This window comes from Mixophyes fleayi, unplaced genomic scaffold, assembly GCF_038048845.1.
Source record: "Mixophyes fleayi isolate aMixFle1 unplaced genomic scaffold, aMixFle1.hap1 Scaffold_93, whole genome shotgun sequence".
NCBI lineage: Eukaryota > Metazoa > Chordata > Amphibia > Anura > Limnodynastidae > Mixophyes > Mixophyes fleayi.
Window position 1 is genome coordinate 156,369 of NW_027448662.1, and position 16,604 is coordinate 172,972.

The 16,604-nt window shown below is 48.5% G+C and overlaps 2 protein-coding genes across 3 annotated transcripts in view; one reads left to right on the forward strand and one right to left on the reverse strand.

Moving 5' to 3' along the window:
• ANGEL1 (angel homolog 1) overlaps positions 1-16,604 on the forward strand; it is a 146,325-nt gene that overhangs the window by 61,284 nt on the left and 68,437 nt on the right. The window lies entirely within an intron of this gene.
• IRF2BPL (interferon regulatory factor 2 binding protein like) lies at positions 11,933-15,509 on the reverse strand. The gene has a single exon (XM_075194641.1). It carries the CDS (start codon positions 15,469-15,471, stop codon positions 13,129-13,131), a length of 2,343 nt encoding a protein of 780 aa, XP_075050742.1. The 5' UTR covers positions 15,472-15,509; the 3' UTR covers positions 11,933-13,128.

The following is a 16,604-nucleotide window of genomic DNA, read 5'->3' on the forward strand; positions in this document are numbered from 1 at the left end:
GCTGCTGGGTCCTCCAATATACACAACAATGAAGGATTGATTTCTTATTTGGGGAATTGTGGATTACATGTGCCACAGTCATTGTTACATACAATGTTCTACACACTGCACCACCCTGTTCTGTGATGGGGCAGAGGAGGAGATTTTATCTATTTTAGGAGGAGGAGTGCGTGACAGAGAGAAGCTGGTGGGGGAGGATCTCTGAGATGTTATCTGTCTTGCTGGAGATTACCCAGGATTGTCAATGTGCCTGTTCCAGGAAGGGGGAGGCTAAAAACAGTCAGGAATTTAGAAGGTCACAGATTGTGTCCTCACCCAGTGAGTGCAGGGAGGGGGAGGGGACAACAGCAAAATATTAAAGGCGTAGTGTTTGTTGCCGGGTGGAGTGATGTCACCACAGTTCTGCAGTTTCTGATTGGCTACCACTCTACTCAGAAATACACCCTGCTCTTTACGCTTTAGTCCTTGTTTGGTGTGTATGGAGGGGGTTATAGCCACAGACTCATGATTTCATATGCACAATATATGGCCTTCCATATAGAAAAGGGTCCCTGCAGCAATACCCAGCGCTCAGTGACTGATCTGTCAGTTATGGGAGATTCTCATGCAATGTTTGGGCTCTGTATACTCCTTCCCCACGGCTCTGCCAAGCCCTATATGACTCAACAAGGATCTTGCATGATTTTCCTTCCTCACCCAAGTTTAATGCTGTTATTTCCATATTTGGGACATAGATCAGTCGTCACAAAGCTGCAGAGTTGAGACAGCATTTGCGTTGCATCAGCGCTCCATGTGGGAGGTAATATGAAGACGCATATAAGGGCCGCATTGACATGCAGTTTGATCATGCAATGTTGCAGATGTGAGGAAACCGCTGTAATAATCATTAATCTCTGTAGCTACAGAGCTATACTGTTCACCTGAGCAGCAGCATAAACTGGGCGCATGCATGTTCTGGTCTGATCTGGAGTCATGTCCCGCGATATAACCAAATTCAGAAAAAACGCTTATCTGAACGAGCGCTTAAACCACTTCCAACGAGCCATAAATGAGGTATAAGCATTGGTGGACAAGGAAATTTAAGTAGTGGTATGGAAAGTGTAAGTGACTGGAATGTGATACTGTTACAATGAAGGCAGTAGGAGAAGTGGGGGTATGACATACATGTGTGTGTACACTATATGGACACCTGTTAATTATTGAATTGAGGTGTTTCAATCAGACCCGTTGCCAGAGGTGTATAACATCAAGCACCTAGCCATGCAGTCTCCATTTACAAACATTTGTGATACACAATGGGATGTTCTGAAGAGCTCAGTGACTTCCAGCGTGGTACTGTGATAGATGCCACCTTTGCAATAAGATGGTTCATGATATTAGTAGAAAGTGGAAGCGTTTAGGAACAGCAGCAACTCATCCACGAAGCAGAAGACAACATAAAATTTCAGAACGGGGTCAATGACTGCTAAGGCCCATGTTGCGTAAAAGTCGCCAACGCTCTGCTGATTCCATAGCTGAAGAGGTCTGAACTTCCACCAGCATTAATGTAAGCACAAAAACTGTGCGGCGGGAGCTTAATAGAATGGGTTTCCATGGCCGAGCAGCTGCATGCAGCCTCACATCACCAAGACCAACGCCAAGCTTCGGATGGAGTGGTGTAAAGCACACAGGCACTGGACTGTGGAGCAGTGGAAACGTGTTCTGTGGAGTTACGAATCACACTTCTCTGTTTGGCAGTCAGATGGGTGAATCTGGGTTTGTCGGATGCCGGGAGAACGTTACCTGTCTGACTGCATTATGCCAACTGTGAAATTTGGTGGAGGAGAGATAATGGTATGGGGCTGTTGTTCAGGGTTTGGGCTAGGCCCCTTATCTCTAGTGAAGGGCAATCTTAATGCTTCAACATACCAAGTCATTTTGGACAATGCTTCCAATTTTGTGGCAACAGTTTGGAGAAGGCCCTTTTGTATCCCAACATGACTGTGCCCCAGTGCACACAGCAAGGACTACAAAGACAGGGTTTGATGAGTTCGTTATGGAAGATCTTGACTGGCCGCACAGAGCCCTGACCTCAACGCCATCAAACATCTTTGGGATGAACTAGAAACAGGATTGTGAGCCAGGTCTTCTCGTCCAACAGCGGTGCCTGACCTCATAACTGCTCTAGAGCAGGGGTTGGCAACCTTTTTCTATCAGTGTGTCGACTAAAATCTAGTCCACCCCTGGGGTGCCAGGTGGGCGCGCATGTTTGTAGATATTGTCTTATTTTATGATGCGAATATCATATTCATAGTAATGGCACAAACGATATTATGCCACAGTTGCCCCCCCCAATTCAAAGTGTGTCATATAGCTATCCCCCCTATTCATAGTATACCAATTAGATGTGCCCCTCAATGTGCTGTTCTTATCCCCTTTGGAGACACGTCTTCCTCCAGAAACCTGGGAGCTGTCAATAAAGCAGCCGATGACGGGCGTAACGGAGCTTCTGCGCATGCGCAGGGGTTGGTGACCCCTCCTCTACAGAATGAATGGGCACAAATTCCCACAGAAACACTCCCAACATCTTGGGGAAAGTCTTCCAAGAAGAGTGGAAGCTGTTATCACTGCAAGATGGGCCCAACTTCATATTAAACTATATGTATGTGAATACAATGATATTACAGTCCCTGTTGATGTAATGATCAAGCGTCCAAATACTTTTTCTGAAGTGGCGGGGTGGTATGACGTACCCCCGTATACCCCCCACTCCCTTCCAGCACTGGCAGAGTTAACGCTCTCTGAGGTCACATGATCACATTCTGTTAAATGGAGACTTTAAATCTTGTCAGCTGTTTCAACTAAGCTAAAAATAACTTGCAACGCCCCTCTCCCTCAGTCCCCGAATTCTGCCCCCTTTCAGACTCCTCTCCTATATTATCTGCTGTGTACTCTGCCTTACTCCGTTCCTGACTGTATATATCACAATTTGCAATACAAGGCAAAGGTCACTACAACCCCAAACATGATCATACAAGAATTCTATTACACTGTATACAGACATAGGACACTACACCCCCAACATGACCTGACCACTGGACATGATCATACAAGAATTCTATTACACTGTATACAGACATAGGACACTACACCCCCAACATGACTGGACCACTGGACATGATCATAATACAATTCTATTACACTGTATACAGATATAGGTCACTACACCCCCAACATGACCTGACCACTGGACATGATCATACAAGAATTCTATTACACTCTATACAGACATAGGACACTACACCCCCAACATGACTGGACCACTGGACGTGATCATAATACAATTCTATTACACTGTATACAGACATAGGACACTACACCCCCAACATGACCTGATCACTGGACATGATCATAATACAATTCTATTACACTGTATACAGACATAGGACACTACACCCCCAACATGACCTGACCACTGGACGTGATCATAATACAATTCTATTACACTGTATACAGACATAGGATACTACACCCCCAACATGACCTGATCACTGGACATGATCATTATACAATTCTATTACACTGTATACAGACATAGGACACTACACCCCAACATGACCTGACCACTAGACATAATCATAATACAATTCTATTACACTATATACAGACATAGGACACTACACCCCAACATGACCTGACCACTAGACATGATCATAATACAATTCTATTACACTGTATACAGACATAGGACACTACACCCCCAACATGACCTGACCACTGGACATGATCATAATACAATTCTATTACACTGTATACAGACATAGGACACTACACCCCAACATGACCTGACCACTAGACATGATCATAATACAATTCTATTACACTGTATACAGACATAGGACACTACACCCCCAACATGACCTGACCACTGGACATGATCATAATACAATTCTATTACACTATATACAGACATAGGACACTACACCCCCAACATGACCTGACCACTGGACCTAATCATAATACAATTCTATTACACTGTATACAGACATAGGACACTACACCCCAACATGACCTGACCACTGGACATGATCATACAAGAATTCTATTACACTGTATACAGACATAGGACACTACACCCCCAACATGACCTGATCACTGGACATGATCATTATACAATTCTATTACACTGTATACAGACATAGGACACTACACCCCCAAAATGACCTGATCACTGGACATGATCATAACATTTATGATGTGTAGAATTCATCAAGGTAATATAGTGAGTAGTATGAGCCTTTAGCTATATGGGAAAATCCTATGTATATTGTTATGCATGTTCTATACTAGTGTAATCGCAGATAGGAAGACTTTACACGTAATACCATAAGGAGTCCTATGTTTTCTGAGCATATTGAATGGGTTAATGGGTCACACAGACCCATGGGGTATGAGGGGAGGAGCAATGCCTGGGGCCACCTAATCTAGGTTACAGTGTTTAGAGGAATTCATAGTGTTGTGCAACATCTCACACGTCACACCCTGGTAACTGCGTGAGAGGCCCTCCTGCACCTCAACCTGTTTATCCACTCACTAGGAGTAAGAGACAGGCCGAAGTTACTTGTGCGCGGGGCAGTAGGTGAGCCAGCGGTACGTACCCACTTGCGGGCAGTTGGTGAGCCAGCGGTACGTACCTGTGCGCGGGGCAGTAGGTGAGCCAGCGGTACGTACCTGTGCGCGGGGCAGTAGGTGAGCCAGCGGTACGTACCTGTGCGCGGGGCAGTAGGTGAGCCAGCGGTACGTACCTGTGCGCGGGGCAGTAGGTGAGCCAGCGGTACGTACCTGTGCGCGGGGCAGTAGGTGAGCCAGCGGTACGTACCTGTGCGCGGGGCAGTACGTGAGCCAGCGGTACGTACCTGTGCGCGGGGCAGTAGGTGAGCCAGCGGTACGTACCTGTGCGCGGGGCAGTAGGTGAGCCAGCGGTACGTACCTGTGCGCGGGGCAGTAGGTGAGCCAGCGGTACGTACCTGTGCGCGGGGCAGTAGGTGAGCCAGCGGTACGTACCTGTGCGCGGGGCAGTAGGCGAGCCAGCGGTACGTACCTGTGCGCGGGGCAGTACGTGAGCCAGCGGTACGTACCTGTGCGCGGGGCAGTAGGTGAGCCAGCGGTACGTACCTGTGCGCGGGGCAGTAGGTGAGCCAGCGGTACGTACCTGTGCGCGGGGCAGTAGGTGAGCCAGCGGTACGTACCTGTGCGCGGGGCAGTAGGTGAGCCAGCGGTACGTACCTGTGCGCGGGGCAGTAGGTGAGCCAGCGGTACGTACCTGTGCGCGGGGCAGTAGGTGAGCCAGCGGTACGTACCTGTGCGCGGGGCAGTAGGCGAGCCAGCGGTACGTACCTGTGCGCGGGGCAGTAGGCGAGCCAGCGGTACGTACCTGTGCGCGGGGCAGTAGGTGAGCCAACGGTACGTACCTGTGCGCGGGGCAGTAGGTGAGCCAGCGGTACGTACCTGTGCGCGGGGCAGTAGGTGAGCCAGCGGTACGTACCTGTGCGCGGGGCAGTAGGTGAGCCAGCGGTACGTACCTGTGCGCGGGGCAGTACGTGAGCCAGCGGTACGTACCTGTGCGCGGGGCAGTAGGCCAGCCAGCGGTACGTACCCACATGGGCGGGGCAGTAGGCCAGCCAGCGGTATGTACCCACTTGCGGGCAGTTGGTAAGCCAGCGGTACGTACCCACATGGGCGGGGCAGTAGGTGAGCCAGCGGTACGTACCTGTGCGCGGGGCAGTAGGCCAGCCAGCGGTACGTACCCACATGGGCGGGGCAGTAGGCCAGCCAGCGGTACGTACCCACTTGCGGGCAGTTGGTAAGTCAGCGGTACGTACCCACATGGGCGGGGCAGTAGGCCAGCCAGCGGTACGTACCCACTTGCGGGCAGTTGGTAAGCCAGCGGTACGTACCCACATGGGCGGGGCAGTAGGTGAGCCAGCGGTACGTACCCACATGGGCGGGGCAGTAGGCCAGCCAGCGGTACGTAACCATACTGCTAGATTAACTGGCTTCTAACAGAATGGACCCTGGTGTCCTGTGTGTGTGGTAGGGAATTTAGACCAAGCTCCAGTGGGGCAGCGATGGGTACGAAAGGCTACAAATACTTTGTAGAGTGATGCATAATATGATTGGCGCTTTATTCACGATAGTAAATAATAATGTCAGATACTATGTTCCTTATCTTTTTGCCCTATAGCATAGTCCCTATTTTATGGCTCAGATGGACAAGAACCTGAACAGGTGGCCACATTGGTAAAATACACTATACTAATATACACTATGTGGCTGCATTGTAATAATTGCAGGAATGCAGTTCACAATGTCCAAGCCTGATAGCAGAAGGTTGCAGAAGACACGGGCTATCTGGCTTCTCTCACCAATCCTAAATGCTAGAGACAGACTGATTGCAGCTCTATTCCTGCTGCACCACTCTACAAATCCCTACAGTAGCTCCCTAAATCCTCCAGAATCCGATCCAAGCACTCGCAACCAGTCCGTCATAAATCTGACCTCTCCCTCTTGCCTCCTCCTCTGTGATAACCACTTCACACTCCACCACCAAGACTTCTCCCATGCTGCTCCCCTAATGGAATTTCTTACCCCACCTGAAAAGGCTCTCCCCCAATCTTCAAACATTCTCTCAACACCCCTGGTCACTATATCCTATCCTATAGCCTCTGCATGTTCTATCAGCTCCAGTCCCACTATTGTCTTGGCATGGACCTCTCCCTCAAGAGTGTAAGCTCTCTGGACTCTCTTTACCCTTTGTCATCACCTCCTTCCCCAACCTTGTATGGCACCACCGAGAGTGCAACCTATCCATTCATTAGGAACGAGTGACATCACTGAGAATGCAGTTGTAATGGTAGTCTCAACTCTCTTTGTGAACACCAGGAATCCAGGCTAGCCGATCTTCACCTATAGCAGCCCCTTTTTCCTTTAGAGCTGGATATGCTCACCCATACTCTGTTGACCTCAGGACTTCTGCACAGTATTATTGGTATTAATACTCCTCAGGTTAAGAGTATAGATAATGGAGGAACAGCCACATTGGCAAGCTTGGCCTAACACTGGAGCTTGATGCGACTCATTAGTCCACTGCGAACACTGGTCTAACGGGAACTGAAATCACCAGGCAGGACCTGAAATTTCTTGCGTTTCTCCCAGGCCTGTGTTTTTAAACTTTATTTCTTCTTAAATATCTCCTGGTGAGAAATAAAGAGCTACGACCAAGGTGAGGCTTCAGCTCCACAGGACTAGAACGTTTTCTGTGGGGACTAGTTTCTGGTTTCCGAGGAAAGAGCACTATTATGTGCCCTCACCCTAAGCTATATCTCCACCCTGCCTCCCCTGGTATTCCTTTGCTGTGTTGGGCTGTGCTAGGTCTCAGAGATGGGACCAAGTTATTATGGCTTATGTTTAATACCTCATGGAAAATGACATGTTCTATCTAGCACTAACATATACATACAAACCACAATAGCCTTCAACAGTAATGACACAAGGGGATTAAATAATCAAAATACGTTAATGTTGATATGGGTGGGCCCACAGGAGCAATAAGCTTTGGCCTACGGGTGCATCCAACCAATCCGTTCTACAGCTAAAGATCTCACATTAACCCCTGTTGAGAAGGGTCCCCAGGAACCTGTAATTAGGTTCCCAGGATACAATTTATAGAAGGCTTTTTCAGTCATTCGCATGTACAACTTTGGCTCTTATTAAAGATCTTTCCTCAGGACCATACTATTTGCAATCTACTAAATACAGAGACTTAAATGTTCTCCTTCAATAATGACTGGGGAGTTTGAAAATTAGAAGTCGTGGTCTAGAGGAATGTGCTGCTTTTAATAAAGAAACATAGAAAACATGAGTGATTATAAAATGCGCAATTAAAATTATATTGGGTTAATAGATTTACTTTTTTTTTTAAGTTCATACGGCCCAATGTATTTCGGTATTTGATATTATTGTCAAATAATGTGACCCTCTCATTGTGACATTAGGCGTTCTGTGGGGATGTGTTATCTGCCTCTGGAACATCTAAAGAATAAGACAACATGAAGGGAAAGGATCTGGGGGTAACATTAAAGGGAGGATTGCATGGATGAGAGCAAGTAATCAGACCAGTCCAACTGATGATCAGGCACAGCATCTAAATACTGTTCCAGAGATTGACTGTGTACAAATATTTAATGTACCTAATCAGGGGGTCCCAAACTTCACTTGTGTGACCTCCACCCCCCTCTTCACGCAGCCACATCATGTGCAAGTCGCTGCAACTGATGCGATAAGGAGATCTTGTAACTGGCAGGGGATTATGACATCTCACCTTATTGGTGCCCGCTCTGCATTCCTCCCACCTAAGGCACCCGCGTTCTGAGCAAAGTACTAGTACTTTGTTTATTTATATAGCACCAGTATACCCTGCACAGTACTGTTGCTGAACTTTGGCCTGGTTGACCACTATGTTTTATACACACAGACATTAATATTATAAATACACATATATATTAGAGACACAGGTTTATGGACAGGTCCACAGAGGGAGATATATATATATATATATATATATATATATATATATATATATATATATATATATATATATTATTTATAAAGGAATACTGCGTCCTCTACATTTACATTATTTATAACGCTCAACTTTAACCTCTTCCTATAACTGCCCACATGGGCGGCATCTACATCACATATCACAGACAGCGCATTCCAGCTTTAGCCAAGCTCAGAATCAGCAACGTCTACTCAAATACATATATATATATTGTATCACCCCAGTTTGTCTGCCCTCCCCTGTAGATTGTAAGCTCTCACGGACAGGAACCGCTTGTCCTTCTTCATTACCTATGCCACCAGCACACCAGAGTCTCCTTTCAATACGTGACTGTCCCCGTTTGCTGCACCATCCTTCTCGGTACAGGTCCAGCTTCTTCCTTATTCTGCCCATCATTCCCCCATTTCTCGTGCCTCAAGGTAAAGCGGGAGGCTATACCCCGCCTAGCACCTTATTGTCCTGTACAGCTCTGCAAATCCTTTCCTTATAAGATAATAATTGTGTGCTGGTCACCGCCACTTGTCAGCTACACCACAGCCTTATAGAGCGGGGGGATTTCATGTCACCTGTGCTCTTCAGTACCCGGGCACCACATTTCTCCAACAGCTCCACCAGCCTCAGCAATGGAGATTGCAGCTAGTGGGGCACTAGCAGTGTAATCTTCCTATTAGCTGATGGTTACTCTCAGATATTAATGCTCTGATTGACTACAGATTGTTCCTGCTCATCTGGATATATCTACTTTTGAAAAATGAATCAACATAAAACTAGGAATCCTGAAACATGAGACTTAGCTAATATGAAGCTACATACATGACTCACGTGTTAAACCTCCTCGCCACTGCTCGGAATCTCATTGTTAGATATAGTGGTATTACACAAGTCATGTCGCTGACAGTCAGAGGTCTTATTACATGAAATATGACGTTCTGACCAGGCACAAGCTGGGCTCCTCTCATTGTACAGGACGTTATTTAACGTTTACTCCACCCATGCTGCACCCCCTGATTAACTTCCTGGACCTGGAGACAGGAGGGGTCACTTGTCATTGTGAGGAAAGTACTCGCTCATAAGAACATTGATAGGTTACATTATACACATTTCACAAAGGGAATAAGAATTCCTAATGTATCAGCACCGCCTCTTCATGTCCACCAACCACACAACGGACAGACTGCAAGCCCCTCACCATCACGGCACGAACGTGTCACATCTGTATACATGAAATAATGTGGACCTGTTAAGCATCGGTATTAATCCTACAGGTTGCCGCTAGCCCCGCCCACTTGGAATACATTAGTGAAACTAACATAACACAACGCTGAGGATACACAATGCAGAAAAACATTGACTGAGGCTACAACTGCAGCTCAATGTGGTGTGAAACTCAAAGATACAGTATGATGGGTATCCTGATGGGGGAAATCACTATTTCATCTTGTCAGTCATGTAACAAATATAATCCTCACCATTTATTTATGTAGCGCCACTACTTCTGCAGCGCTGTACAGAGAACTCATTCACATCCATCCCTTTCCGCTTTGCAGCTTACAGGCTAAATCCCCTAACACACAAACGTGTTAATTTTGTCAGTAGCCAATTAACCTACCTGTATGTTTGGAAAGAAACCAGAGGACCCAGAGGAAACACAGAGAGAACATACAAACTCCACACAGATAAGGCCATGGTCAGGGACCAAACTCTGAACATTACATTTACTGCTCTTAATAAATCAGTTCTGTAAGGCTGTATAATAAGCGTACACATAACACACTCTGTCACCCAATTCCGTACAATGAGAGAGAATGCTCATTATACCCTGAGCCCCCCACATAATACAGGCTGTTACACCTTCCTACCACCTCCTCTTCCTCACCTGCCATCTTCATTGTCTCATTGGTCCTACTGTCTCTCACCACCCCTCCCTCTAGAATGTAAGCTCTCGGGGGCAGGGTCCTCTCTACCTATTGTCTCACATCTGTCTACTGTCTGACTCCCTCATAGTCCGGTCATGTATTTCGCTGCACTCTGTGTGAGTCCCCATAGCCTTATTCACACATGTGAGGTGCTTATGTGTATTACCTCATCTATTTGATACTAGCTTCTGTATCCGGCGCTACGGAATCTGTGGTGCCTTATAAATAATATTACTCATTACATCCAGTATCCTCATATTAGAGAATGCTCATTGCACCCTGTACCCACAAATTACACCTCCATGTTTATCCCTCCCCCATTCCACATCGCAGCTGAGAGCACATTACACACCACCTCATCCGCATTACATGCCGAGATACCACGAGTAAATTCTACCGGCAGCTCTTTGCACCCCCACACAGCACAGTATGAAAGGAGGCGATCCCCACAGTGTCATAAATATACTTATCACCCCTCAACTCCACGTTACACCCCCCTCACTCCCAAGGTGATAATTTGTTACATTACTCAGTAGACTGTTCCCTCTCATTATCTGCATGTATATAATCCATACACTAATTAAATCACAACTATAAATACCCCAGAGTCACCAAGGTTCCAGGACAGGAAGGGGTTACACTCTGTCGGTGGGGGATGGGGACGTTATAAGAGACAGACTGAAAATGCTTAATCAGCGTCTGCTGGAAGAATTCACCCAACATATTATAATAGCCCCGCCAGTGTACAAGACACAGAAATATACCCCACCACACGTGTGCCAGCCGAATACAAGCAGCCATAAACACTACACCACCAGGGAGGGGTCAGAGTGCAGACACAGAAATGCACGCAACATACAACACGCAACATGCACGCCAGTGAGCTGTGTGACACATGCAGGGACAATGTCCGCACAACATGGCCTCGTCTACAGACGACACAGCTTGTACACAGGCGTCAGTAGGCTGCCAACCCACAGAAACATTTACTGACAAGTATAAAACAATTACCGACATGTATGCAATTCTAAATGTATCAATCAGAAGTAATAGCTAGAAAAAGGGTTCGAAGACTGAAAATTGGGGACGCCATTCAGACCCAAAGACATCGGCGAGGCAAATGCCAGGTATACTTTAGTAGCATCTCATTTTTAATGATGGACACATATTTAACTTTTTACGATCAGATTTACCAACGGTTGGCCGCCCTGTACATAGAACATTAGGTGTCATGCCGTGAAGAGCAGCCATATTTATTTTGTGCCACAATATGGTGTTATAACAGGCTGCCAGGGGAGAGAGCAACATAGAACGAAACAAGCCGAGACCACCAGACTGTGCGGGGAGACAGCCCGAGAGATCTACAGATCATTTCTGTGTAATCAAAATAAAACAGGAACTTTTCCAAAAGCAGTAATATGAATCAGATTTATTACAATGTAATCAGCTCCAAGGCACATAACAGTGGTCTGTTTTACTACAGAAATGTATTCTGGACAAAGAAAAGTTTATCCCACCCTAAATGTACAGACAGCAATTTGCTCTACTGCTTAAAAGCATCCGTGCAAAAAGAATATATATATATATATATGTTTATAATTATATATAGAAATATATATAAACATAAACACGTCACCCTTTACTGGCCAGAGACAGTAGTTACTGCCAGCACTTCCCGGGTTAAACCAATTAAAATTGCATTGTGTAGACCTGCAGCAACCTGCAAAGTGATAATTACACTGGATTATACACCCTCCTCTTATAGTATCAGTGAAAAAACAAACAACCTCATCATAAAAGGGGACAGGGTAAGAAATAACATTGTGTGATGTGTCCGTCACACCCACCTCAAAGGAAAACGGGTATATGTTTTGTTTTAAAGATTTAATAGATTTACTTTCCGCCCCTCGGACTTGAGAGAAGTGCGTACATTACAAAAACTTACACACCAGCAGCATCGCTAAGTGCTAGAACCATTACCTAGTGGACACACTTGCCACAGAAGCTGGAAAAATGGAGGGGGTGAAAAAGGGGAAAAAAAAAAAAAAAAAGGACATATCATCCCACAACACCCAAACATAATCTGTGTCACCCTTCAAATGAAGTTTACATAACAAGTGTCTCAAACTCCTGAAACACCACAAAAATAAGATCTGTACATAAGACTAAGTTTTTATGACCATCCAGCCCAACAGTCAAGCTAGGATCCGCAAAAGCTTTATACAGCAGCCTCCATCTGCCTCTGCTTTTGGGACTTACACGATTCAGATCTCCAAGTTCTGTCCCACAGGCGCCTTTTTTTTTTGTTTTTTTTGTGTTTTGTTTTTTTACTTCATGATAATAAAACTCCAGCACATTATCCCCAAAAAGATGAATAGTACAAACTGTTCTATTTCACGGTTCCAAATCCCAAATGGCCCCCAAACCTGTTGACTGATTAATCACATCTGGGAACATCATGGCCTCATGTATGTTTGCAGGCTGGTCCAGGGCAGTGGGATTAGATGTAAATATATAATGTCCAGTATCCTGATCACGCCACCCTGGAGCCTGTCCTTGGTCTGCAGGCTATAGATGACGTGCTTTACATACAAGTGAAATCCACTGTTACTAGGGGTCTCTCTCCTTTTTCACCTTTACATCCCCTGCAAGGATTGTGGCAATTTCCCCCTGCATGAAAGCCCAAGGAACATTGGATCCGACCAGGGGGCACTTCTCTCCACTGGGGCAGTAGACCTCACCTGTTGCTCCCTGGGCCTTGATGCTTTCCCGGGAGCAGGGGAAGCAGAACTTGTGGCTGGGTACAGATGGGCACTGGACAAAGTGTGTGTCCTCCAGACGCTCATGGCAGATGGTGCAGCATAGAGGGCCACTGTTGGCCATAGGCGAGTCAGGAATGTTCTGGGGGTGCACTTGGTCCATTCCCGGATGAGGGGCTCCCCCAGCAGGTGCCACTTGGAGGCTGAGTTCCGCTGAGCCCCCACCATTGCGAGAATTGAGACGTCTCGAAGCCGGCGACACCGGGCTGCTGCTGTTCCTGCGAGCGGATGAGGTGGTGGAGTGCACAGGAGGTACCCCACCTGTCTGTCCATCCTTGGGGGAATGGGCAGTGCCCAAAGTGTCTGTCACGGACTGCAGTGCTGCCATTGGTGATGGGCCATTTGGTGGGGCACTCTCTGGTGGGGTGGTTCGTTGCAGGTGCACAGGGCCAAGTGGTGGCGGGGGTGGTGGTGGAGCAGGGCCACCGTAGGATGCTGCCGAAGAGGAAGAGGACGGAGTTCCTCCAGCAGCTGCTAAGCTCAACTGTTTTATACCATCAGGCTGACCAGTTATCCACATCTGTCCCTCAACAGAATCTGGTTCAGGTGAGGCCTTGCGTTTTCTCGCTCCCCCTCTAGCTTGACTGCTTCCACCAGCTGAGGAGGATGCAGCTGCAGCTGCTGCAGCAAGGGCGCGAGGAAGGTTCACAAGAGCACTAGGAAGCATGGGACAGCCAGGGTCAAGGTAGGGCTGTGGTAGCATGTCTGCTCCAACCATCTCTTTGAAGAAGCGTACTGACTCAGGTAGCAAGTCTCCAAGCAAACGCCAGTCTCCAGAGCCATGCTTTCTTTCATATTCCAGGTACTTAAAACCTGAAGACAGGCCACGGCCAAAGTCCTTCATGCAGTCCTGGTACATCTGCTTGGCTACACCAGAAGCTGAGCTGAACACATTAAGTGAGCCACTAGGATACTCCACAAACAGTTTTAACTCATAGTCCAGGAGGCCCGGCTTGGATGTAGCATCAAAGGCAAAAACTCGTCCCAACAAAGCATGGTCTTTTTTGAAACGAACATCAAAAGGTGTACATGCAGATAAGGTGAGCAAAGCATCCCGCACAGCCTTGGGCTTTCCTGCCCATTCCTCTGCCCGACTTCGTAGGCTCTCTGTAAGTTCGGACAAAGCTTCGCTATTCCGTTGTTTTTCCTTCAACTCCCGCTCCTGGTCAGTGCTAGACACAGAGCCTGGACGCTTAGGGTCACCAGAAGAAGTTGCTGTAGGGGGTGGGGGGACGCTAAGGCCACTAGAGCCGGCGGGACCCCTTCCAAGCACGTGTGGGGCACCAGACGAAGAAGCCGTTGGTGGGCCATTAAGCAAGGTCTGAGGGAGCAGATTTGGGGGAACGCTAAGTTGTCCAGGTGCCAACTGTGGGATTAATCCATGACTAGTACGACCCCGAGAGTTCGGGCTTTGACGATTCAGTTCTGGGGGCCCATCCTCGCCTGGTTTCGGGAATCCATTAAGGCCGTTGGGAAGACGAGCTGCGGCCAGGGTGTACTCGAAGCGGCCGCGGTCAGTAGCCAGTCCATACCTCTCTAGCCCAGAGGCAGCCGCCTTCGATGACCCATCCAAGTGATTGAGCTGCGCTGTGTCCTTGGCAGTCAGGGCTGCCTGCACAGCTGGATGCTGTTTAACGCCGGAGGCGGGCCCCTGTGGCCCCGGAGAGCGACCATCCTGGAAGCCATGGCTGCGCTTTAGTTGGCGCGCTGTGTCAATCACAAACTCTATCCGATCTGCACCCTCATAATTGACACAACCACGACAGACTGGTTCAGTGAAGTCCCAGATCATGGCCCATGGCATGCGTGGCAGGTCACACAGGTAACAGGACTGCCGGCGGGACGAGGACACCTGTGCTGCGGACATGCTGCACAGGGAGCCCCGCAGGGAGGCAGTGTGCAGGCTGTAGGAAGGCTGGAGCTGCTCCGGTGCTGGCGGCTGTGTGCTCCGTGCTCTGCTCGTCAGCTTCTCTGCAAGCCGCAGCCCGCCTGGAGCGCGCAATGTGCGGGGCCGCGCAGGGCTGGGATTCCGCGCATGCGTACGTGCGCGCCGCCGACGGCTCCGTGATGACGCCGCGCCCCCACCAGCCGAGGAATGCCACCTGGCCGTGACGTCATCGACACTCACAAACATGTTGTTGCGTTGCTGGAATTAGGCCGCGCATGCGCCGTGCCCGCCCCGTCTGCGGCCCCTGTGCTCACGTGTGTCATAGCAGGCACGTGACTCGCTGCAACACGTGGTTTCACTTACATGCAGCAGTGTCGTGTGCACTACAAGTCCCAGCATGCTGCCCCCCCCCATGGGCTGATTGTTAGGTGAGCTCAGACCTAAATAATGTCCACTGTGAAAGAATGTGTGTTATCCATTGGTGCCTGGCTAATGATAATATCATATTATCCCCTTCTGACTCCTCTGCCTATGCTGTAATGTAGACAGGTCAGGACATGATCACTAGAAGGTAAGACAAATATTATGTGTCACACACCCAGGTCACACCTCTGAGCACTGCTTAGTGGGCTGAGCCCAGAATGCTGTTTATTTATGTTAGGTCAGAATCGGCTGCTGTCCTCACATGTCTCTTCCTGCTGTGACGTTGGCATGACTCATTTTTTACACACAATCTGGTTGTAAAGTAAAGACTGGAACCGCTGGTATGCTGGGAGAAAGAAGACTAGTTAATGCAGGATGAGGGGAGGCTGTCACCGTTAGTATGCTGGGAGCAGAGAGACTGGCACCGCTGGGAGAAGGGAGACTGGCACCGCTGGGAGCAGAGAGACTGGCACCGCTGGGAGAAGGGAGACTGGCACCGCTGGGAGCAGAGAGACTGGCACCGCTGGGAGAAGGGAGACTGGCACCGCTGGGAGCAGAGAGACTGGCACCGCTGGGAGAAGGGAGACTGGCACCGCTGGGAGCAGAGAGACTGGCACCGCTGGGAGAAGGGAGACTGGCACCACTGGGAGAAGGGAGACTGGCATCACTGGTATGCTGGGAGAAGGGAGACTGGCTCCGCTGGGAAAAGGGAGACTGGCACCGCTGGGAGAAGACCGCTGGGAGAAGGGAGACTGGCTCCGCTGCTAGTATGCTGGGAGAAGGGAGACTGGCACCGCTGGGAGAAGGGAGACTGGCACCGCTAGTATGGTGGGAGAAGGGAGACTGGCACCACTGGGAGAAGGGAGACTGGCATCACTGGTATGCTGGGAGAAGGGAGACTGGCTCCGCTGGGAGAAGGGAGACTGGCACCGCTGGGAGAAGAGAGACTGGCTCCG